The sequence below is a fragment of the Apodemus sylvaticus genome, chromosome 6 (genome assembly GCF_947179515.1).
Source record: "Apodemus sylvaticus chromosome 6, mApoSyl1.1, whole genome shotgun sequence".
NCBI classification, from domain to species: domain Eukaryota; kingdom Metazoa; phylum Chordata; class Mammalia; order Rodentia; family Muridae; genus Apodemus; species Apodemus sylvaticus.
Window position 1 is genome coordinate 115,797,552 of NC_067477.1, and position 24,786 is coordinate 115,822,337.

Consider the following 24,786-nt stretch of genomic DNA (forward strand, 5'->3'; position numbering starts at 1 on the left):
ATACTGCCCTACCTGCGCGCGTTCCTAGCTTGACGGGCTGGTTTGGGAGGGTCGGGTTTCTCAGGTCTTCAGGGTTGCTGCGGTGGAACCACCCAGTGGTCCCGCCCCTTACGTGCCCGGCCCCGCCCCTCACGTTGCCCGCTGCCTGCGCCGTCGCAGTCGTGCTTCTGCTCACTACGCTTAGGGCTCCGGCTTGCCGCTCCCGCCTGCTCTCCAGCGCCCCGCGCAGCGAGCCACGTGGACCAACTCCGGCGCGCGGTGTTCGCTTGGTTCCAGTGGGGCTCGCCGCGCCTCCCGCGTCTCGGTGCTCGCCCTGTCTCAGCTCCGACCCGATGGCGGCCCTGGTGTTGGAGGACGGGTCGGTGCTGCAGGGCCGGCCCTTCGGGGCCGCTGTGTCGACTGCTGGGGAAGTGGGTAAGCAAGCCCGGGCGGGCTGCCGACCCACTCTGCTTAACCTGTCCACCCCGCCTGCACACTCCTCTTCCCGAGTCGATACCTCCAGCCCCAGCTCCCTCCTCTCACCACTCACAACCGAAGCAGTCATCTCCTCCGGGATTTGCTGCGCTCGGGGCAGAGTGTTCCGATGGGTGCCCTTGCCAGAACTCAGCCCTGTCTTTCTTCAGTGTTTCAGACCGGCATGGTCGGCTACCCAGAGGCCCTCACTGACCCATCCTACAAAGCTCAGATCCTAGTGCTAACGTACCCTCTCGTCGGCAACTACGGCATTCCCTCAGATGAAGAGGACGAGTTCGGCCTGAGCAAGGTAGTCACACCCAGTTCTTTCTCTACATCCCTGCTCAGATCAGAAGTTAACGGTGAAGCGACGACACTGACACTCGGCTATGCTGGAGGGAACAGCTATATACACTAAGGCCACCTTGGTTACAGGGTTTTTAGGTACCTTGAAAGGCAGAGAGCTGAAGACCTAAGGAGAGTCTTGTGTGGAGTGAAAACATGGTCCAAGGAAAATGGCAAAGGGTTTATGGGAGCAGTTCTCAAAATTGCAAGGGGTGCAATCTCTAGTTAATTTTGTAAGGACCAGCAAAGGATTTTTTTTTTTTAAGTAGCAGAGTCATAGGGGTAAACAATACTTTAGGCCATTAACCTAATTCTGCTATCCTTTAATACAGAGAGCACTAGGCTAGCCACTGTGTTAAACCATATGAAAATTGTTGCTACTTCATAACTAACTTTGCCTCTGTTGTAAATCGTAATGTCACCGTGGTCTTGGCAAACCCTGTAAGAGAGGCAGGCGGTAGATCCCAAAGGGGTCATGGCCCCCAGGTTGAGAAATGTTGTTTTAGGCTGCTATAAATTGGTGAGAAACTGGAAACTAGAAGGGTCATACCCCTTCCCAGGCCGGTTGCTGTCGGTTTCTCCACACGCTGGTGTCGCTGGTCGCCATCTGGACTCCTTACTTGGCCTCGGTTCATTTTCGGCTTCTTAATAGTGTTTACCTCTAGATAAACTCAAATTTCCTCATTCAGTGAGCCCCACCCCCATCCCACCCCCACCCTGTGAAATCTGGAAACTATATTGCCAGAGAGTTAAGTGCTAATGCCAATACAACCATTAAGATAATAAAAGTCACTGTAGTTTAGATGCAGTATTCCACAAAACTTGCTTAAGCCCTGATTCCAGGCTTCCAGAGGTGTCTCACTATGTAACCTTGGTTGGCCCGGAACTCTCAGATCTATCTGTCTCTGCCTCCCAAGTTGTGGCATTAGTTCATGTGCCCTGTAGATCCATTAATTCTTTGGATTTTTTCATTTGTTTGTTTTTGTTTGTTTGTTTTTCTAGACAGGATTTCTCTGTATAGTTCTGGCTGTCCTGGAACTCACTTTGTAGACCAGGCTGGCCTTGAACTCAGAAATCCGCCTGCCTTTGCCTCCCAAGTGCTGGGATTAAAGGCGTGTGACACCCCCGCCCAGCTCATTTGTTTGTTTGTTTTTTGAGACAGGGTTCCTCTGTGTATCCCGGGCTTCCTCTGTATCAGTATCAAACTCCTAGATCCACCAGCCTCTGTCTCCTGAGTGCTGGTTGAGGGCACACTAATTGTTAACCCCTAGAAAGGTTTACAAGGTAGTATCTATTTTTCTTTTTCTTTTTTTAATTTTTTCTTTTAATTTCTTTTTAATTCTCTCTCTCTCTCTCTCTCTCTCTCTCTCTCTCTCTCTCTCTCTCTCTTCAAGACAGGGTTTCTCTGACTAACTTTGACTTCCTGGAGCTCATTCTGTAGACCAGGCTGGCCTCATTGGTTTTGAGCTCATAGTTCACTGCCTCTGCCTCCCAAGCACTGGGGTTAAAGGCATATGCCACCACTGCCCAGCTACAAGGCAGTAGCTTATGATTTTGGTTAGTATGTAAGTTGTCAAAAATCGAGACCCCCTGATAAACACAGGGTGAATGAGACCTCCTATAGCCCAGTGCATTTGCTTTGCTTCTTCTTAGGCTAAGGTCTCTGTGTGTAGCCCGCACTGGCCTCAGGTTTACAGGATGTGTGAGTGTGTGTGTATTTTTTTCCAAGATAGTTTCTAGGTGTAGTCCTGGCTGTCCTAGAACTCTCTCTAGACCAGGCTGGTCTCCAATTCTGAGTTCCAGTTAAAGGTGTGCAGCGCTACCATGCCCTGCCGGCCTTACTTATTTTAACGTTCTGTGCAAATATCTTATTGCTTTATCTTTATCACACCTATATAATTATTACCATGTTTATTTCTGTTACCTTGTTAGTTTCGGGCTCCCTGAGGTGGAAGTTAGCACTGTGAATGCAAGGGGCCTTCCTTACCTAGTCTGTGTCACGTGCAAGAACATATTCAAGACGCATTGTACATAGCAGTGAGGTGGGGGAAAGTTCATTCTTAGAAGGGAGCTCACTTGCTATAGATAATGTAGAAGTCAGGGTGTCCAGAGAGAGGATTAATTTGTGAGCTCCGTTTTGGACAAAGGAAAGCACCATGCTGTGTTCTGGACGGTCTGCAAAGCAGGGAGTGCTTGGACTTCTGTAGGAGTGACACACTGTCCTGGGGGCCCGATGGTGGAGGGGCATGCCTCTGAGAGCTAGCTGTGTCTGAGCTAACTCCTCCTGGTCTCTTTCCTTCTGTAGTGGTTTGAATCCTCGGAGATCCACGTGGCGGGTCTGGTAGTGGGAGAATGCTGTCCCACGCCTAGCCACTGGAGCGCCACCTGTACCCTGCATGAGTGGCTACAACAGCGTGGCATCCCCGGCCTGCAAGGTACGAGAGCAGGCGCTGGGGTGTCTGGATAAAATACAGGGTGCCTCGATGGAGAGAAGCAGGGGCGGGGGGTTCTGAGGTCTGTTGGTTTTGTGTAGTCTAGTGTTTTTGTTTTGTTTTTTGGTTTGGTTTGGTATTTGCAAGACAGGGTAGGGTATCATGTAGCCCAGGCTTGCCTCAAACTCACTGTGCAGCCAAGGATGATATCCTGCCGCTTCTCCAAGTGCCTGAGCTATATAAAATTGGCCATTGCTTTGCCCAGCGTATGTTCTCATTCCTGTAGTGTTGTTTAATGTGTTTGTTTTTGTCTATGTAGATCGTGATAATTGGATGTGATATTTAGGCCAAGATCACTCCATGGCAGGGTTCTTTGATCAGGGTGGTCCAGAATTTTGATGCCCGTAGAACAGTTGTGATTGATCAGGGCTGAGGAGGAGGAGGAGAGTTCCTGAACGTCTACCATGATTTCGGGCGGAGAGTTCCTGAACGTCTACCATGATTTCGGGCCATCATCTGAGGCTTTGCTGTTTTGACAGGAGTGGACACTCGGGAGCTGACTAAGAAGTTGCGGGAACAAGGGTCTCTTTTGGGGAAGCTGGTCCAGAAAGGGACAGAGCCTTCATCCCTGCCATTTGTGGACCCCAATGCCAGGCCTCTGGCACCGGAGGTCTCCATTAAGGTACAGAGAAAGAGAATAGGATGTTTTCAGGCTGAAGACCAGCGGTTACTTTTCTGGCCACAATTGGGGCAAACAAACTCAAGGACTTGAGAGGTAGGGTGTGGTGTGGGCACAGTGACCCTTGCTGACCACAGCTGACGACTGCTGCTCTCTGTGCCCCGCAGGCTCCACGGGTATTCAACGCGGGGGGTGCCCCTCGGATCTTCGCTCTGGATTGTGGCCTCAAGTACAATCAGATCCGATGTCTCTGCCAGCTTGGGGCTGAGGTCACCGTGGTACCCTGGGACCATGAGTTAGACAGTCAGAGTGAGTATCTGGGTCCTGTGCAGATGAGTGGTGTGGGTTTGAGCAGAAGAGCTATCCCTCGGACCAACTGATGGGCTGCAGGAAGGAAGGCAGAGACCAGGGATTCCGCCTCTGTGGTCCGGGGTGGGTGTGTGCTTTTATGTTATAAGTTTAATGATTGTAGTAGCGGGTATAAGTGTGTGCCACTGCACGGCAGCTTTAAGGAAGGCGTTGGGTCTCCTCCCATGGGTGCTGGGAATTGAACTCAGGCCTTACACCACGAGGCCTTACAGCTGGTGCTCTTTTTCTGCTGAGCGTCTCATCAACCCTTGGGTGTCAACCTTTTCTACCCATTCCAGAATATGATGGTCTCTTCCTAAGTAATGGACCTGGTGATCCTGCCTCTTATCCTGGTGTGGTCTCCACACTGAGTCGAGTCTTATCTGAGCCTAATCCCAGACCTGTGTTTGGAATCTGCCTTGGACACCAGCTGTTGGCTTTAGCCATCGGGGCCAAAACTTACAAAATGAGGTAGGACTTGTGGGAGCAGTGTCTTGAGAGCTGGGGGCTACTAGTCTGGAGACAGTCATCAAGCCGTCGGGCACGAGGAGATCCAAAAGAGCTGAGTTTCAGGTAGTAGGGGAGAGCTTGGCGAGAGGGGTTGTGACTCTGTGTCCCATTCTCCAGATACGGAAACCGAGGCCACAACCAGCCCTGTTTACTGGTGGGCACTGGGCGCTGCTTTCTGACATCCCAGAATCACGGGTTTGCCGTGGACGCAGATTCGCTGCCAGCAGGCTGGGCTCCTCTGTTCACCAATGCCAATGACTGTTCCAACGAGGGCATAGTACACGATAGTCTGCCCTTCTTCAGGTGAGCAGGGTGCACTGGGGTGACAAGGGACATGAGGATGGAAGAACAGGGCACAGCAGTGGCCCTCGGTCCTCTCTGAGGCCACCGTAGTCCTGGCAGTGATGTCAAAGGTCCCGTCATTCAATCTCTTCACTAGTGTCCAGTTTCACCCAGAGCACCGGGCCGGCCCTTCAGATATGGAACTGCTCTTTGATGTATTTCTAGAAACTGTGAGAGAGGCTGCAGCTGGAAAGGTTGGAGGCCAGACAGGTAAGCCCCTTCATATAAACAGGATGTGACCCTAAGGACAGGGCTAGCCCGGGACTAGTCGAAGAGGGGCAGACTTGAAAAGCTAGATTTCTGAGGGAAGAGGAGAAGCAATGAACTGTGGGCAATCTGTGCTATTTCTGTATAACGGAGCTCCAGAGTTAGGGGATCTGGGCACTCCCCCCCTCTGTGCTTTCCTGAAAGCGAGGGTCTAATTCAGGTGGCCTCTGGAGGTCACTCACCCCGACACCCCTTGATTTTGCATCCACAGTTCGAGAACGCTTGGCTCAGCGCCTCTGTCCCCCCGAGCTTCCCATCCCTGGTTCTGGGCCCCCGCCACCACGAAAGGTTCTGATCCTAGGCTCAGGGGGCCTCTCCATTGGCCAAGCTGGAGAATTTGACTACTCGGGCTCGCAGGTAAGGCAAATGGCATCCCGCTGGGATGTGCAGCCCCTCGAGTCTGGAGGAGGAGGAGGAGGAGGAGGAGGACATGAACACCATTTGCAGGGAGGAGATGGATCAGGTCTGGGGGCGTATAGATGTTGAGGTCGGGAAGAGTAGAAGTCACTTACTAGGACAGAGTACACAGGAGGAAGTGCTAGCCTAAGTCCTGTCTTCCATAGAAGAGGCTGACCAGCCCTTTTTGTCCTCTTAGGCAATTAAAGCCCTAAAAGAGGAGAACATCCAGACATTACTGATCAACCCCAACATTGCCACAGTGCAGACTTCTCAGGGGCTGGCGGACAAGGTCTACTTCCTTCCCATAACGCCTCACTACGTAACCCAGGTACGACTCAGATAAGGATGGCGGTGGGGCGGGGGGACTCTCGATGGGCAAGGGGGTCTGCTGGTCACTCTGGGCACTTAGGCTGCTTTGGTCTGCTCACCCTTAACGCCTTTGACCCCCACCTCCTGCCTCAGGTGATTCGTAATGAACGCCCAGATGGTGTGTTACTGACTTTTGGTGGTCAAACAGCCCTGAACTGTGGTGTGGAGCTGACCAAAGCTGGGGTACTAGCTCGGTATGGGGTCCGGGTCTTGGGTACCCCCGTGGAGACCATCGAACTGACCGAGGACCGACGAGCCTTCGCTGCCCGGATGGCTGAGATTGGCGAGCATGTTGCCCCCAGTGAAGCGGCGAACTCTCTTGAACAGGTTTGTTAGGTGTTTGGGTAGCGGTGGGATGATGTCAGGGATGGCATCACTTCCTCTGAATCTTACTTCTTTTGGGTCCAGAAATGACTTGCTGGTTCATGTCTCCGCTCACTGCAGGCTCAGGCAGCTGCTGAGCGACTAGGCTACCCTGTGCTGGTGCGAGCAGCCTTTGCCCTGGGTGGTCTTGGTTCTGGCTTTGCTTCCACCAAAGAGGAGCTCTCGGCTCTCGTGGCTCCAGCCTTTGCCCATACCAGCCAGGTGCTGATAGACAAGTCTCTGAAGGGCTGGAAGGAGATTGAATATGAGGTGGTGAGAGACGCCTATGGCAACTGCGTAACGGTGAGTGCTGGGCACCCGTGGAAAGCGGAGATCCCTCTTCAGCCGTATCAGGGCCTCCTGGCCCTTTGACTTCCTTTGGTGACCTCTGTGACCCCATCTGTAGGTATGTAACATGGAGAACTTAGACCCACTGGGCATCCACACTGGCGAATCCATAGTGGTGGCTCCTAGCCAGACACTGAACGACAGAGAGTACCAGCTTCTGAGACGGACAGCTATCAAGGTCACCCAGCACCTGGGGATTGTCGGGGAGTGCAATGTGCAGTATGCCTTGAACCCGGAGTCTGAGCAGGTGAGGCTGATTCTGCGGACTTCATACCTTGGTCATTGGGCCTCGAGGTTAAGAGTCTTCACCCTAGAGTCTAGCCAGGATTGTTGTGGTTAGGGTTGGAAGTTGGGGAGGCCCTTTTCACTCTCCATCCCTAGTAGGGGCCCAGTTATTTCTCTTCTTTCTTTTTTGAACTCTTTTTTTTTTTTTTTTTAGGCCAGGTATTAGTGACTTATTCTCTCTGTTCTCCCATCTGCAGTATTACATCATTGAAGTAAATGCCAGGCTCTCCCGAAGCTCTGCCCTGGCCAGTAAGGCCACAGGCTACCCCCTAGCCTATGTGGCAGCCAAGCTTGCGCTGGGCATTCCCCTGCCAGAGCTCAGGTACAACTTGGGGGGATCCTGGTGTTAAGGGGAGGGAAAGTTGAAACTATTCACAAGGCAGGACTATGAGAAGAACTGCAAGCTCACCCCGTATGTTCTCTGTCTTTTTGGCACCCAACTCGCTGATGCTCAGAAACTCTGTTACGGGGGGAACCGCGGCCTTTGAGCCCAGCCTGGACTACTGCGTGGTAAAAATTCCTCGCTGGGACCTCAGCAAGTTCCTACGTGTCAGTACGAAGATCGGGAGCTGCATGAAGAGTGTTGGTGAGCTTCCTGCTCCTGTGGGTCTAGGAGACCAGGGGTCCTCAGCTTTCCTAAGGCTGTGGTCCTGTAATACAGATCATCAGCTGGGCATGGTGGTCCATGCCAGCCCGTGCCTGTAATTCCAGCACTCAGAAGGCAGAGGCAGGAGGGTCTATCAAAATTTGAGACCAGCCTGGTCTATAGAGCAAGTTCCAGAGTGGCCAAGCTACATAGAGAAACACTGTCTTGAAAAACAGGTGGGTGTGTGTGTGTGTGTGTGTGTGTGTGTGTGAGAGAGAGAGAGAGAGAGAGAGAGAGAGAGAGAGAGAGAGAGAGAGAGCTTTCTCAGAGTTAATGGATACATTTCAAGTTAGATATCCTCATTAGGAGCAGGAGTCAAAAGTCATCTGGAAGCCTGTGTTGGAATATAGTCCCTGGGATCAGATTTTTTGTTCTCTCTCATTTAACAAACAAGTAAAGGAGGGGCCCCAGGAGGAAGGGAAGTGACCTGGCTGGGGGCTCACAGCGTAGTAGGGGGCCAAAGCAAAAGCCAGATCTCGCTGGTATTGAACCCATCGTTGGCTGTGTCTCATCTTCCTTGAGACACTTCATCCTCGTGGCGTGGCCTCTCACTTCCAGCCGCATCATTGGGTTGATCAATTCCAGTGATATTTTATTCACGGTTTAAATATTTCCAGGGGAAGAGTTACTGGTGCTTTCCTGTAAATCCTTAATTCCTAACTATGTTGGTGTGCTGTTTGTGTGCAGTGTGTGTGAGGGAGGAGTGCGCATCCCACAGTGCAGACGTGGGGTTGGGACAATCAGTTTGTTCTACCTTCATGTGAGTTCTGAGCTCTGGTCACCAGGCAAGCTCCTTTCAGTGAACAGAAGTCAGCATGGGGCTAGCCATTCTTAGCCTTTCTCCCCCTCTGGCAACAACTCCCAGTGTGTACACTTCATCCTCGCAGTGTGGCCTCTCACTTCCAGCCGCATCATTGGGTTGATCATTTTGTTTTAACACAGAGTTAAGACAAGATAGCAACAACTACCTGACAAAGAGCTTTAGCACTCAGGAGGTTTAGACAGGAAGAGTGTGAATTCAAGGCCAGTCTGTTCTGCGAAGTAAATTCTTTGCTAGCCTAAACCGTAATGGCAAAACACCGTCTCAAAAACAGAACAAAAGCCGGGCGGTGGTGGCGCACGCCTGTAATCCCAGCACTTGGGAGGCAGAGGCAGGCGGATTTCTGAGACCCAGCCTGGTCTACAGAGAGTTCCAGGACAGCCAGAGCTATACAGAGAAACCCTGTCTTGAAAAAACCAAATCAAAAAAAAAAAAAAAAAAGAACAAAAGCCCCACCACACTGTTTCGAATCTGTGTGACGGTCAGCGGTGAAGCCAGCTGCACTCTGCTGTGCTCTGCGCTGTCTCTGTCTTGAGAGAAGCTGCAGTAGTTGAGGTGCCGCCAGCCCGTGTGTCACCACGCTCCCTCCTGGGCTCCGTTTAGAGCTCAAGTGGCTTCTAAACAAGTAAGTCTGAGCTCAGATATTATTTCAGAATTTTTAGAAGTCCTCCAAGACTGCCAAGATGTTCCTTCTGGAGATGAGTTTCTGTTATATGAAAATTATAATAAACATGGGAAGGGAGCCATAATTAACTGGTGACTAAAATAAGTGGATTAGAAACAGGATAGTCGAAGATCGATTGATTCCCAGCTGAGACTTTGAAATGCCTCTCACTCTTCCCAGACTTCTTAAAATGCCACCATCTCCATGCTAACATGTACAACTTTCTTTGTGGGTATTTTGTTGTTGTTGTTGTTGTTGTTGTTGTTGTTGTTGTTTTGAGACAGGCTTTAACTGTGTAGCCAGCTATCCACTTTATAGGCGAGGTTGGTCTGGTGTGCACTCTGTAGTCCGCAAATGCTTACAGCCTTCCTGCTTCCGGCTCTTGACCACTCCCCACCCCCAGCCCAGATAAGATGTCACTATATAGCCGTAGCCAGCCTGGAGCTTGCTCTGTATAGAATAGTCCCGCCTTCAGCTCATAGTGATCCTCCTGCCTCTACCTCACAAATGCTGAGATCACAGGCATGAGCTACCACACTCAGCCTCAAGATACTGTGATTAGCAAAACTCATCCAAAATGAAGGCTCCCACTTACTAAGAAGTTGCTACACTTTACACTTTGTATCTAGGCCAGCCTTCTGTGATGGGATTGGTGCTTAACAAGGGCTACAGTTACTCTTCACCATGGGAATCTTTTCAAAGTAGTAATCCAAAACAACAAGTACTGCAGCCTCACTTACCACTGTCAACACTGAAAAGATACAAATCAGGAATTGATGTAGTGCTTATGAAGCTATACAGTCGTGAGGGGAGGGGCTTCTCGTGGGGCGGGGCACAGAACTGGTATGTATACTACAGTTGTCTATAAAATATATAGGGGGAGAGGCCAGGAAGAAAACCCACCCTTGTGGGGGTGGAATGTGGGAGCATGTAAGGCCAGCGGATAGTATCAGGTACTGTTCCTGCCCACTTTTCTTCCAAGACCTGGCCTGAAACTGTTTTAAGACTGGATAGGCTGGCTGGCCAGTGCCCTGGGGGTCTGCTTGTCACCATCTCCAGTTCTAAGATTATAAGCTGTGCTGCCACAACTGTCTTTTGTGTGAGTGTTGGAGCTCGATCTCCTTAGTACCTCAAATCTGTATCCATTCACTCATTCATTCATTTTGAGCCAGGGTCTTTCTACAGGGCTGTCCTGAAACTTGCTAGGTAGAACAGGCTGGCTTCAAACTCCACAGAGATCCACTTGCTTCTGCCTCCCAAGTGTTGAGAACAGAGGTGCACACCACCCATTCGGCCTTAAAATCTTTTTTTAAAATACAATTGGGAGCTGGGTGTTGATGGCAGCTTCAGCCTTGCATCCCAGCACTCAGGAGGCAGAGGCAGGCGGAGTTCGAGGCCAGCCTGGTCTACACACAGTGAGTTCCTGGACAGCCAGGGCTACATAAAGAAACCGAGTCCTGGGGGGGGAAAAGGAGAGGGAAAGAGAGAAGTACAGATGGATGCTAATCTCAAGAGTGGGATCATTTTCCCATCATCAGACTTAATGTTCTAAAATGACACATCACAGATGGCACCATCATGCATGATGTGAATAAAGAAAGCCAGATAGCTAGACAGTCATCAGTAGTTTGGGCTGCTGCTATCACAAGTTCCAGGATTTGCAGGCCCACTTTACACATGTCGGTTCCATGTTCATTCACAGCACAAGTTGTGCTTGTCTGTGGAAATGGTAGCTTGCTTGCTTGTTTGCTTGTTTTGTTGTTGGTTTTTTTTTGTTTTTTTTTGTTTCGTTTTGTTTTGTTTTTTGGTTTCTCGAGCCAGGAATTCTCTGTAACAAGCCCTAGCTGTCCTGGAGCTTGCTTTGTAAACCAGACTGGCCTCAAACTCACAAGAGATCTGCCTCCCAAGGGCTGGGATTCAAGGCGTGCACCACCACGCCCGGCTGGCTTTTAGGTTTCTTATTGGTGAAGCATCATAAGACACCACCACCGTGGGCCTTGAGACCCTCCTCAAGATCCAAGTGAAAGCCATGAGTGTGGGGTACCCCGCATCTACCCACTCCTCCTCTCTCAGCCCCCCCATCCTGTTCTTGCAGGTGAAGTCATGGGCATCGGGCGGTCCTTTGAGGAGGCCTTCCAAAAGGCCCTGCGCATGGTAGATGAGAACTGTGTGGGCTTCGACCACACAGTGAAGCCAGTCAGCGATGTGGTAAGCAACGCTCCTCTCCACAGGCACCCTGACTTGGGCCCTGCACCGCCCCACCCCTCGGCTGGTTGACAGTAATGGCAGCCGCGTTCACGTGATTGGCTGTGCCTCCCTTCCCTGGCTGTGTTTCTTTTCCTGCCCTGCATCCAGCCAGTCTGCGCTCTGCCCCAACAGGAGCTGGAGACCCCGACAGATAAGCGGATCTTTGTGGTGGCCGCTGCTCTGTGGGCGGGCTATTCCGTGGAGCGCCTCTACGAGCTCACCCGCATCGACTGCTGGTTCCTGCACCGGATGAAGCGCATTGTGACCCACGCCCAGTTGCTGGAACAACACCGAGGGCAACCGTTATCCCAAGACCTGCTGCACCAGGCCAAGTGCCTCGGCTTCTCAGACAAGCAGATTGCCCTCGCAGTCTTGAGGTCAGAGATGGTGGTGAGGGCCTCGGGCCAGGACGTGTGGGGAGGGAGCTTTTCCCTCAGGAGGGCCATTGGAGGGGAACCTTGGAAGCCCTTATCTTCATCTGCCCATAGAGTTAGCTCTTGCTGACCTGCGCCAGCGCTTGCTTCTCAGACCGCCTTTCTCTTCGTTTAGCACTGAGCTGGCTGTTCGGAAGCTGCGGCAGGAGCTGGGAATCTGCCCAGCGGTCAAACAAATCGACACCGTTGCAGCTGAGTGGCCAGCCCAGACAAATTACCTGTACCTGACGTATTGGGGCACCACCCATGACCTCGACTTCCGGACGCCTCACGTCCTGGTCCTTGGCTCTGGCGTCTACCGGATTGGCTCCAGTGTTGAGTTTGATTGGTGTGCTGTGGGCTGCATCCAGCAGCTCAGGAAGGTCAGAGGCCCTTTTCTCTCGGAGTTTTCCTGTTCTCTGTGGTAGTTGCCTGTCTTCCCACCAAAGATCCTGGATCTTCCTGTTCATCAGGAATTAATATAAGTTCTATAAGAAAAACAGCCTTCTGTTGGGGGTTTTGGGTTAGGAACCTTCCTTAAGGTATCTTGTTACCTCTCTCTGCCTGAATCTCATCCCTAACATGTCTACCTATATATTTAGCTGTTTCATGAGAAACGGGCAGGCTTGCAGGCTGGATTGGGGCTTTGGCTTAACTGCTCTATGTGCTGCTTCTTTTTGTTTTTTTTTTTTTAATGATTTGAATGTTCTAGCTGCATGTACTCCTACTCGCCAGAAGAGGGCATCAGATCCCATTGTAGATAGTTGTGAGCCACCATGTGGTTGCTGGGAATTGAACTCAGGACCTCTGGAAGAGCAGCCATACTCTTAACCACTGAGCCATCTCTCTCCAGCCCCTGTGTGCTTCTTCTTAATCCCTAATGTATTCTACCCTCTATGGCAGATGGGTTATAAGACCATCATGGTGAACTACAACCCAGAAACAGTCAGCACCGACTATGATATGTGCGACCGACTCTACTTTGATGAAATCTCTTTTGAGGTGAGAGGGCTAAAGGCTACCAAGGTACTTGGGGACCAGGCTGGGTAGCCAGAGAGTCCTTAGTGCTTGGTGGGGGTGGAGGGAAGCGCTGAGTGGGGCAGCCTCCTTGAGCCCTTTGGTTGCTCCTTTGCTGTCCTACAGGTGGTGATGGACATCTATGAGCTAGAGAACCCCGAAGGTGTGATCCTGTCCATGGGTGGACAGCTGCCCAACAACATGGCCATGGCTCTGCATCGGCAGCAGTGCCGAGTGCTGGGCACCTCCCCCGAAGCCATCGACTCCGCGGAGAACCGATTCAAGTTCTCCCGGCTCCTAGACACCATCGGCATCAGCCAGCCTCAGTGGCGAGAACTCAGTGACCTCGAGGTGGGCTGGGGCCTGGCGGGAGGTGTGGGGGGCTGGATATTGTTTGTGAGCGAGCGTAACTGGCCCCACTGAACTTCCTGTCCCCATAGTCTGCTCGCCAGTTCTGCCAGACCGTTGGGTACCCCTGTGTAGTGCGCCCCTCCTATGTGCTTAGCGGGGCTGCTATGAATGTGGCGTACACGGACGGGGACCTGGAGCGCTTCCTGAGCAGTGCGGCCGCTGTCTCTAAGGAGCACCCCGTGGTCATCTCCAAATTCATTCAGGAAGCAAAGGTGAGGGTCTCCCCTGCCAGCCCCAGAGGAGGCTGTGTGTAGGCACTGTGGGCCGGGAAGAGTGGGTCGTATCCGACTAAGCTGCTTCACAAAGGGAGTTTCTCAGGGGAGGAGGGAAAACAACCTTGTCCTACGATCCCGCTGCCTGTGTCTGCCTCCAGGAGATTGATGTGGATGCTGTGGCCTGTGACGGCATCGTGTCAGCCATTGCCATCTCTGAGCACGTGGAGAATGCAGGTGTGCATTCAGGTGATGCCACGCTGGTGACCCCCCCACAAGACATCACCCCTAAAACTCTGGAGCGGATCAAAGCCATTGTGCATGCTGTGGGCCAGGAGCTACAGGTTACAGGGCCCTTCAATCTGCAGCTCATTGCCAAGGTAATAAGTCGCCAGGCAGGGACAAAAGCCTACAGTTCCTTCATGTTCTCCGCTGGCCCCACTGCCACAAAGCCCTGCACTGTCTCTGCCCCTCACTCACGTAGACAGCAAAGCTTGGGAGAGGTCGAGAGCCCAGGTCAGTAGAGTGGTGTCAGGCCTGGGCTTCACAAGGCCTGACCTGAATTCATTCCCCTAGGATGACCAGCTGAAGGTTATTGAATGCAACGTGCGCGTATCTCGCTCCTTCCCCTTTGTGTCCAAGACGCTGGGTGTTGACCTCGTAGCCTTGGCCACGAGGATCATCATGGGGGAGAAAGTGGAGTCCGTAGGGCTCATGACGGGCTCTGGAGTCGTGGGAGTAAAGGTAAATGGGGGGATGGGAGCCTGGAAGACAGATCCCTTAATTGCTATAACAAGCTGATAGATGGTTCCGTAAGATGTGGGACAGTGGCTGCTTTATTTAACAAATTTATATTTTTTTGAGCTAATGGAGACTTGAACCCTGGGCCTCAGGCAAGCGCTCTGCCGCTGAGCTAAGGGAGAGAGCTCAGCGATCAGATGAACTCTCACCCACGCAAGGCATTACTGCCCAAGCATAGGATGATACGGTGGTCAGCAGCCCTTAAGAGTTTATCCTGTAGGAGGCAAAAGAAGTTTGGTTCAAAAATAGCTTGTTATAGAACAGTCTGTGATACACCTACATAACCGAGTTATAAACCAAATGTACAAGGAGTCTGGAGATGGGCGGTGTTGTTTCCACGAGTATGTTTTGGGAGACGGGGTGGTGCTGGAACGGAGTCTCTAGAATGGTAAGGCTGTTGGATTTGCAGAGCTCCTTGGGGCTGGGTCCAGGGCCAGAAAACAGCCAGAGTGGAGGCAGTGTGGGAGTAGCCCTTCTGTGTGGGTGTGAGGGGACAGGGCCCTTTCCTCCTGACTCTTCTGTCCTGCTGTGCCCTCAGGTGCCCCAGTTCTCCTTCTCGCGTTTGGCCGGTGCTGACGTGGTGCTGGGTGTAGAGATGACCAGTACTGGAGAGGTGGCCGGCTTTGGAGAGAGCCGATGTGAAGCCTACCTCAAAGCCATGCTCAGCACTGGCTTTAAGATCCCAAAGAAGAACATCCTGCTGACCATTGGCAGCTACAAGGTACCAGAGCCCCCGGGGAAGGTGGGAAGCCATGGCTTCCGCTGTCTAGGCGAGGGCTCACTTACCTCTACATGGTTTTAGAACAAAAGTGAGCTGCTTCCAACCGTGCGTTTGCTGGAGAGCCTGGGTTACAGCCTCTACGCTAGCTTGGGCACAGCGGACTTCTACACCGAGCACGGGGTCAAGGTATGTGGTCACTCGCCACTGTCCCTCGGGCCCCAAAGGAGCCTCTCCTTTTCCCTTTGCCCCAGGGTAGAACAAGCAGGGCGTGTTTCTCGAAGGCTTTACTGCACTGTTTAAGTTCTTGTGTTTTGGTTTGGTTTACTTTCCAGTCTTACGCGTGCATGTGTGTGTATGAGGGGTGTGTGGGGGGGGTATGGGTTCATACTCCTGATAGTAATCTAACTCCATTCACACAGGAGAAATGCTTTTTCAGTTGAGAACTATCCCTTGCCAGTAACAAACAGAGGCAGCCCCTCCTCCCAGGCCCATGGACTCCCATTCTCACTGCGGGCTAGATCCACTTTGGATAGACCTTCCCAACTGTCTTAGTCAGGGTTCTGTTCCTGCACAAACATCATGACCAAGAAGCAAGTTGGGGAGGAAAGGGTTCATTCAGCTTACACTTCCACATTGCAGTTCATCACCAAAGGAAGTCAGGACTGGAACTCAAGCAGGTCAGGAAGCAGGAGCTGAGGCAGAGGCCATGGAGGGATCTTACTTACTGGCTTGCTTCCTCTGGCTTGCTCAGTCTGTTTTCTTATAGAACCCAAGAACACCAGCCCAGGGATGGCTCCACCCACAAAGGGGCCCTCCCCACTTGATCACTAATTGAGAAAATGTCTCACAGTTGGATCTCATTTCCTCAAGGGAGGCTCTTTTCCCTGTGCTAACTCCAGCTTGTGTCAAGGTGACACACAAACCAGCCAGTACACCGTCATTTTCTGGGGTGATGTTGCCCTTGACCTTTGTTCTGGGCTGGCAGGTGACAGCTGTGGACTGGCACTTTGAAGAGGCTGTGGACGGTGAGTGCCCACCACAACGGAGCATCTTGGATCAGCTGGCGGAGAATCACTTTGAGCTAGTGATTAACCTGTCGATGCGTGGGGCTGGCGGTCGGCGTCTTTCCTCCTTCGTTACCAAGGGCTACCGTACCCGGCGTCTGGCCGCTGATTTCTCTGTGCCTCTCATCATCGACATCAAGTGCACCAAACTCTTTGTGGAGGTAACACAGCCCCGCCGGTACTGGAGGGACAGGTGCCGTGCTGGGGGAAGAATTCATGGTAAAGCTTTGGGACTCCAGAGGCAGGGAGGTAGATGGAGAAAAACTCTGTGGGTTATGGAGAAATGTTACCTCCTGGGCAGCCCACCCTCCCTTAAATCTGTCCTTGTTTCTTTCCACTTGCAGGCCCTAGGCCAGATCGGTCCAGCCCCTCCTTTGAAAGTACACGTTGACTGCATGACCTCCCAGAAGCTAGTGCGCCTGCCTGGTGAGTGAGGCGGTTGGGGTGGGTTTTACAGACTGTGCAGGCCCTAGAATCTCTTGGTGTGAGCTCCCTCTGTGGTGCTCTTGATTGGGAGCTCGTCTCCTCCACGGCTGTGACTTGTCTCCCCCCCCCCCCCACCTTCTAGGATTGATTGATGTCCACGTGCACCTTCGGGAGCCGGGTGGGACGCACAAAGAGGACTTTGCCTCAGGCACAGCCGCTGCCTTGGCTGGAGGCGTCACCATGGTTTGTGCTATGCCTAATACCCGGCCCCCCATCATTGATGCTCCTGCTCTGGCCCTTGCCCAGAAGGTGAGCCACTGTGCCCCAGGTTTCTGCTGCTACCTTCTGACTTACGTGGGCACGGAGGCCAGCAAACCTTACCTCATGTGTACGTATCCTGTCTAGCTGGCAGAGGCTGGCGCCCGCTGTGACTTCGCCCTATTCCTCGGAGCGTCATCTGAAAATGCAGGGACTCTGGGTGCGGTGGCCGGATCTGCAGCAGGCCTGAAGCTCTACCTCAATGAGACCTTCTCTGAGCTACGGCTGGACAGTGTGGCCCAGTGGATGGAGGTAGGCAGTGTGCCACCACGTGCTAGCTCTTGGCTTGAGGCCTCATCTCCATGGGCTGCCAGCAGAGAGGATTCAGGGGTTTCCGAGAACCCTGGGCTCTGATGAGTGCGGCGAGTCAAAGGCGTATCATTTTCTCTCATCAATTCTTTCCCTAGCATTTTGAAACCTGGCCTTCTCACCTCCCCATTGTGGCCCATGCGGAGCGGCAGAGTGTCGCTGCGGTCCTCATGGTGGCTCAGCTGACCCAGCGTTCCGTGCACATCTGTCATGTGGCTCGGAAGGAAGAGGTGAGAGTGCGGCAGAGATCCTGGTGCCCCTTCCTGTCACTTTCCCAGGAAGATCAAAGGTCACCACAAGTCCTTGGAGGCAGGAAGGAGTGGGACAGCCCAAGCCAGTACCCTTGGCACATTTGGCCCTCACTGTTCTGAGAAAGGCCAGGCATAGAGACTTGGAAGGACGTCGGGGCCTCCTGTGGATTGTCCTCCTCTCTCCCCAGATCCTGCTGATTAAAACAGCAAAGGCGCAGGGGCTGCCAGTGACGTGCGAGGTTGCGCCTCACCACCTGTTCCTAAACCGGGAAGACTTGGAGCGCCTGGGCCCCGGGAAGGGAGAGGTCCGTCCTGAGCTTGCCTCCCGAGAGGATATGGAAGCCCTGTGGGAGAACATGGCGGTCATTGACTGTTTTGCCTCAGACCACGGTGAGAAGGCCCAGCACGCATCTCCTGCCTCAGCAGCTCGTGCCCCAACTCAGAGCTGTGGGGCAGCTCTAGGAAGAAAGTGGCAGCCAGGCTCGGACTCTGGGGTCCTTAAGCACAGGGACTGACAAGTGCTGACGGAAAGAAGGAAATGAGGCTGTGTGCAGGAGCCGCCCCAGAGGGCAGCCAGGGCAGCCGGGACAGCACGGCCACGGGGGTTGGCAGCCAGGACGGTGGCATTGCTCCAAGTGAAGTCTTGGGATGAGGTGGCTGAGTCTGCTTCCCGGAGTGATCGTTGTTTTTCTCACAGCTCCCCATACCTTGGAGGAGAAATGTGGGTCCAAGCCTCCACCTGGCTTCCCGGGGCTGGAGACCATGTTGCCGCTGCTGCTGACAGCCGTGAGCGAGGGCCGGCTCAGTCTGGATGACCTGCTGCAGCGATTGCACCACAACCCACGGCGGATTTTCCACCTGCCTCTGCAGGAGGACACCTATGTGGAAGTACGGGGTCTAGGGCCTGGGGCTGGCCAAAGTTCCACCCTCGAAGCTGTGCTCGGTGTGACCTTGCCCATGACCCTTCGGACAGGTGGATCTGGAGCACGAGTGGACAATCCCCAGCCACATGCCCTTCTCTAAGGCCCACTGGACCCCGTTTGAAGGACAGAAGGTGAAGGGCACCGTGCGCCGTGTGGTCTTGCGAGGAGAGGTCGCCTATATTGATGGACAGGTGTGTGTGTGGTCCCCAGTTGGTCTCAGAAGTGACCTCTTGGACCCCGGTTCATTTTGCTCCATCCAGTACAGACCACCGCTCTGTGTTCCTGGTGACATTTTTTTGCTGCTTCTCTACGAGTCTCTGTGAACTCCCTGCCCCCTCACAATCTTTGCCTTCTGTGTGCAGGTGCTGGTACCCCCGGGCTATGGACAAGACGTACGGAAGTGGCCTCAGGGGGCTGTTCCCCAGCCCCCTCCTTCAACTCCTGCCACCACCGAAATAACCACGGTAACTACCCTGCCTGGGCTGGATCTGGCTGCCAGCCCAGGGGGTGTGGCCTTGGCTGGGCTAGCAGCAATTTTATTGGTGGGAAATGCTACACTTGATAGTTGGAATCACACTACCTGCCTCCCTGTCCACTGCCAAGCAGACTTAGTTTTCAGCGTAGGAAGCCAGCTCTGAGAATCACAAGCCTGGTGTCGCTGTGTCTGCACCGGCCTTGTTGCTAGATTGCACGTACCTCTGACAGGCCAGTGTGTCTGCCAGCCAGTGGCAGCATGTTGGGAGGCTACAGCGGTGCAGAGGTGGGGTGCAGTGAACTCTCTACCCAAGGGGCCACTGGCCTCTCCCGAGGGACTGTGTGTGGCCAACACGGGTCAGTAACTTCTCAACATGCTGGGCCACATCTATTGCAGACACCTGAGAGACCACGCCGAGTTGTCCCTGGCCTTCCTGACGGCCGCTTCCACTTGCCACCCCGAATCCACCGGGCCTCTGACCCAGGTCTGCCAGGTAAGAGAGGTCCCTGTATGGAATGCAGGTCTTTCCTACTGACTTATATAGGGATAGATGATGTTCCATATAGACTGATTTATAGAGGGACGGGATCTATTCTACACAGTGTCCATAATGGGCCAGGGTTGGGGGCCCAATTACCCAGGAACTGATTCGGGCCCTTCTCAAGACTCCATTGTCCCCTTTCCTGCCACGCTCTCCTGCCCTTGCTCCTAGCATGACCCACTGTGCCCTACTTTGACTGCAGTAGTTACTACACAGGAAGTGGCATCCCATAGCATCTTCTCACAGGCCTTTCTCTGTTGTGGGCAGCTATGTACTTCCGCCCAGGAGCTGGGATCTCATGGGGCAGCCGAGCATGGGGTAAATCCCGCTTGCTGGTTGGTGTGAACTTGGCCATTCCTCTGCCTCAGATCCTTTATGCCAACTGGGAAGGCCCCGGGAGGGCACACTCGGCCCATGCAGCACGGCACCACGGGGAGTCCTGGGTCCCTTCCCATAGACGCTACGTCCTTCCTGCCTCCCCTAACCTGCTGTAGCACCTGTGATTTGAGGTGGCTTTAACAAGCACTGGGAGCAGAGGTCATTGTGATCTGGGCCCACCACACCATAGCCACTGGGTGACCTCTGTCCTGTGTCATTTGCAGCTGAGGAACCCAAAGAGAAGCCACCCAGGAAGGTAGTGGAACCAGGTGAGCCCACACTGAATTATATTTAACTGGGGGCCTCTGTAGTCTGATCCAAGTAGGGGAGCCTTCTGACCAACCCCTTCTGCACCACCCCTCACTGCAGAGCTGATGGGAACCCCCGACGGCCCCTGCTACCCTGCCCCACCAGTACCTAGGCAGGCCTCACCCCAGAACCTAGGGTCTTCTGGCCTGCTGCACCCCCAGATGTCACCCCTACTGCACTCCCTAGTGGGCCAACACATCCTGTCTGTCAAGCAGTTCACCAAGGATCAGGTACCTGGGGGACACAAGGCGGTGACACCCAGAGCTTGAGGGTTTGCAGTGAGAGTGGCAGGACCTGGGAGACTGACTTGAGGTCCTTCATAGATGTCTCATCTGTTCAACGTGGCACACACACTCCGGATGATGGTACAGAAAGAGCGGAGCCTGGACATCCTAAAGGTGAGGGCTGCGGTCGCAGCCTGTGCTTCCCCACGGGCCCTGTCGGGAGGGCTGCGCAGAGCAGGGGTCTGCCTGGTGCTGCACCTGTCCCCTCGTGTGTGTGTGTGTGTGTGTGTGTGTGTGTGTGTGTGTGTGTGTGTACAGACTACACAGGCAGGGGTCTGCCTGGTGCTGCACCTGTCCCCTCGTGTGTGTGTGTGTGTGTGTGTGTGTGTGTGTGTGTGTGTGTGTACAGACTGCACAGGCAGGGGTCTGCCTGGTGCTGCACCTGTCCCCTTGTGTGTGTGTGTGTGTGTGTGTGTGTGTGTGTTGCGTTAGTCACAGGAGGCAGCCCTTGACATTTGCTCTCTGGGGTCATGCACACAGTCATGGCTTTAGCTCTGAGCCACAGTCGTGTGGAAATGTCAGGCGGCGGCGGCAGGTCTTTGGAGGTCCTCGGCATCCCGTGGTGTGAGTGGGCGGCGAGTGCTGCCCTGTGTGCCTCCCTGAGGCACACATGCACATACCCCTTCCACTGGTCCTTTCCCTAGGGGAAGGTCATGGCCTCCATGTTCTACGAGGTGAGCACCCGCACCAGTAGCTCCTTTGCAGCAGCCATGGCCCGGCTCGGGGGCGCTGTTCTCAGCTTCTCAGAAGCCACATCCTCCGTCCAGAAGGGCGAGTCCCTTGCCGACTCGGTGCAGACCATGAGTTGCTATGCTGATGTCGTTGTGCTCCGACACCCTCAGCCAGGAGCCGTGGAGGTGAGGACAGCCTGTCCCCTCCGTCCCCTCAGATGGGTGGCCAAGGCTGAACCCAGGAACATAATGTTCCTTCCTGCCCACACACGGCCTTAGGTTGGGCTGGAGGGTGGAGGGACCCAGGAGACGCAGAGTGGAGGTAGGGACAGCCTTCCAAGGTGCAGGGTGGTTCTCCCACTGTTTCCTGTCTTCACAGCTGGCGGCCAAGCACTGCCGCAGGCCAGTGATCAATGCCGGGGATGGAGTTGGGGAGCACCCCACTCAGGCCCTGCTGGACATCTTCACCATTCGAGAAGAGCTGGGGACTGTCAATGGCATGACGGTGAGGGTGGCGAGGACCAGAGTCTGGAGTGGGGGGCAGTTCCGAAGTGGTCTCCAGGCAGGGTGTGCTGTGTCCGGGAGGCCTGGGCCTTTGGAATGGCAGGAGGCGTGCTTGTTGTGAGCCTACCTGGTGACTGCTGCCTCCTTTAGATCACTATGGTCGGTGACCTGAAGCATGGACGCACGGTGCATTCCCTGGCCTGCCTGCTCACCCAATACCGTGTGAGCCTACGCTACGTGGCCCCTCCCAGCCTGCGCATGCCATCCAGCGTGCGGGACTTCGTGGCCTCCCGGGGCACCAAACAGGTGAGATCCTGGTTGCTTGCCTCACAGCCGAGGGCCCAGGGTTGGGTGGTAAGAGGTCTCAGCATTCACCCACTCCCTCCCCAGGAGGAGTTTGGGAGCATCGAGGAGGCGCTGCCCGACACGGACGTGCTCTACATGACTCGGATCCAGAAAGAAAGATTCGGCTCAGTCCAGGAATATGAAGCAGTGAGTACCAGGCCTGGGGCTGGACCACTGGGTATCCATGTGAGGATGGCAAGGGGCATGGGCTGGAACTGAACAGTTGAGTTCCACGGCCCAAGGCTCTCTGTGAGTGTGTGGAGCCCCGGTTGTGTTCTCTGGCCATCTCTGTCCTGAATCTCTAATGGAGTCCCTCCCACCTTACAGTGCTTTGGTCAGTTCATCCTCACTCCCCACATCATGACCCGGGCCAAGAAAAAGATGGTGGTGATGCACCCAATGCCCCGTGTCAATGAGATAAGGTGACTCGGCCCCTCTGCCCTAGGATGCCCTTGGGCTGGCTGTGGGGAGGGGGCCTTTGCCTGAACTGGCTTTCCAGTTAACACTGACCAAAGTAACGCTCTCGCTTCCCCCACAGCGTGGAGGTGGACTCGGACCCCCGGGCGGCCTATTTCCGCCAGGCTGAGAATGGCATGTACATCCGTATGGCTCTACTCGCCACCGTGCTCGGCCGTTTCTAGGACCCAGCCTCCTCTTGTCTCTTCAGGCCCAGCTGCTGGGCAAGGAATCCCGATGCCCCCCACGGGGGCAGCACGCTTAGCAGACACCCTGGAGCCTACAGATAGCCCAAGCACATTATGTGTACAAACTGGGACCATGCTTTAGGCTCCAGACTACTTTCTGACTTGGGGGTACAGTCTCAGACACTGGGGGGCCCCTCTGCCTCATCTCCGTTCTTAAACCTCAGATCTGTACAGTTACTTTTGTACTGCCTGTAATAAACAGCCAAACAGTTCTGGTTGGTCATGAGTACCATGGGCTAGCAGAGAATGCCTCTGGTAGGAAGACAGACAGACAGACACACACACACACACACACACACACACACTGAACTCTGTAGGGCTCCAGCTGACACTCGGTGCTCTCCAGTTTATGTGTTTTTCTGATGTCAAAGCTCTCCTAGAGACTCTGGGGTATGCCCAGCCTGCTCTGGCTTAAGTGCCAGTCCATGTCCTGAGCAGTGGGGCTTGGCCTTCTTGCTAGAACACCCAGGCCCTGGTAAAACGGAGGAGTGCGCTGGGTGGGGGCTGCCAAGATTGTCCTCTAGGCGTTAACTCTTCCTTCCTGATCAACTGTGTCCCTCAGTGGCCTGGGTCCACCACATCCTCGGACCCTTGCCCAGGAGCTCATCAGTATCAGTATGGGCCCCTCGCCAGGGCCACCTCGGGTAGCTGAGCAGCCTTGGGCGTGGAGCCCCTAGGGTAGGTGCTGAGGGTGGTAGCTCTTGTGGCCGCAGGCTGAGGAGCAGCTGTTCTGTTCCTTGAACCTGAACCACAGACTTCATAGGCATGCCCTGTGCTCTCTAAGGCGGTGCGCGGTGGGAATAGAGATTAAGATAATTAACTCACCTTTGCAGTTTGTTTGCAGGCTTTTGAAACAAAGCCTTGCAGTATCTTGCAGGTGTGTGTGGAATGCCTTATAACCCAAGCTGTCCACAGTTTGCGGCCTCCCTCCGCCCTCCCAAGTCCTTAGAGGATTTTCAGTTTTAGGTTATAAGAAAGGCATCCTTCCCAGACACCATTCAAGAAAACAAACCTCTTCCCTCAGAGTAGTTCGCACCTTGCAGCAGTGGAAAGCGACTCCACCCTTAAAGTGATGCGAACAGAAACTTCACGAATATTTTCCTTTCATGTCAGCAGCCTCTGAGCCACTTTTCCAGATGTGCAAACTGGCTCCGAGAAGTGGTGGGTGCTTCTGAGATAGCCACCGCCTGCTTGACCTCAAACCCATCTTTCTAGTAGAAAGGAACAGGTCATTTCTGGCTTTAAGGACATCCAAAACTGGGAGAGACGGATCAAATAGCTGGGGAGCGAGGCTGGAGTGTCAGATGGAACCAGTTTGCAGAGATCATGACTGAGGAAGGGCTGGTGGGCAGGGCAGGGCTGAGCGAAAGATCTCAGGTACACTAAACCTGGCAGAGGGTGAAAATGGTCTGCCGTACAGAAGTGAGCCAGACTTGGCAAAGGGTTCCTGCTTGGTGGGGGTGGGGTTGAGATATCATAGGCTGAGATTTGTGTGTTAATTCTCAAGGGAACGTGGGTCCTATAGCCTGGATTCTGTATGAAGAGTAGTGGATCTAGGGACAGTTTTGTGTCCTAAGTAGGGCCGAGACAGCCAGACCTGCTATTGTGTGAACCCTTCCTGTCTTGAACCCCCCACCCCCCCATTTCCCAGCCAGTTCTCAAACTGGAGGGGTAAGCTTGATGGGTTACAAGTGATACCATATGAAGAATATTTCCTTCCGGTACTTTGTTCCACTTAGACTGTACAAGTGTAAAACTGGAGCCCATGAGACGGCCACAGATTTCTGCAGAACTTGGAGCCGTCCCTGTGTGGAAGCGGTGCTTGCTGCCAAGTGGCATGCACATTTTCCTCAGTTGCTAAGTGGTGGGAGGTGTTCCTGCCCTGCTTGCTTTGGCTCTCCTAATCATAACAGAGCTCTAAATTGAATAAACTCCCCTGCAGCCAGAAGTTAGGTCTTAGAATACTGGGAGATAAAAATGAAAGCAGCTATTAGCAAAGAAAACATTTTAATTAAGTCGCCATGTCTGACTGAGCCTTTTCTCCTTCCGCTGAGAAGCCACCTTTAGTGTGCTGTGTGATTCTCATTGGCTGCCTGAAGTCAGTTTCCTGCCCTCAATACTGAAGACATTTGACCTATTTTGGGGGGGAACCAGTTAACAGTTCTGTGTCAGGTGCTGACCTAAGCACTTTG

The 24,786-nt window shown here is 53.6% G+C and overlaps 1 protein-coding gene across 2 annotated transcripts; it reads left to right on the plus strand.

The window, feature by feature from the left end:
• Positions 1–144: 144 nt before the first annotated feature.
• Cad (carbamoyl-phosphate synthetase 2, aspartate transcarbamylase, and dihydroorotase) lies at positions 145–22,806 on the plus strand. Of its 2 annotated transcripts, XM_052186250.1 has the most exons (45): positions 145–414; positions 624–763; positions 3,104–3,233; positions 3,770–3,912; positions 4,077–4,218; positions 4,557–4,728; positions 4,885–5,070; positions 5,207–5,319; positions 5,588–5,733; positions 5,972–6,103; positions 6,238–6,471; positions 6,589–6,810; positions 6,914–7,102; positions 7,338–7,462; positions 7,596–7,726; positions 11,366–11,478; positions 11,650–11,894; positions 12,067–12,313; positions 12,834–12,932; positions 13,074–13,298; positions 13,388–13,570; positions 13,732–13,950; positions 14,147–14,314; positions 14,910–15,092; positions 15,174–15,278; positions 16,078–16,317; positions 16,501–16,582; positions 16,725–16,891; positions 16,988–17,152; positions 17,308–17,439; positions 17,649–17,850; positions 18,158–18,348; positions 18,434–18,574; positions 18,746–18,847; positions 19,255–19,351; positions 19,667–19,717; positions 20,002–20,046; positions 20,147–20,316; positions 20,410–20,484; positions 21,015–21,227; positions 21,421–21,546; positions 21,696–21,851; positions 21,936–22,037; positions 22,218–22,312; positions 22,429–22,806. In XM_052186250.1, the coding sequence occupies exons 1-45, from the start codon at positions 333–335 to the stop codon at positions 22,529–22,531; spliced, it is 6,729 nt and encodes a 2,242-aa protein (XP_052042210.1). In that variant the 5' UTR covers positions 145–332; the 3' UTR covers positions 22,532–22,806. The 2 variants fall into 2 exon arrangements, with proteins under 2 accessions (XP_052042210.1, XP_052042211.1); XM_052186251.1 differs by lacking the exon at positions 19,667–19,717.
• Positions 22,807–24,786: the final 1,980 nt, after the last annotated feature.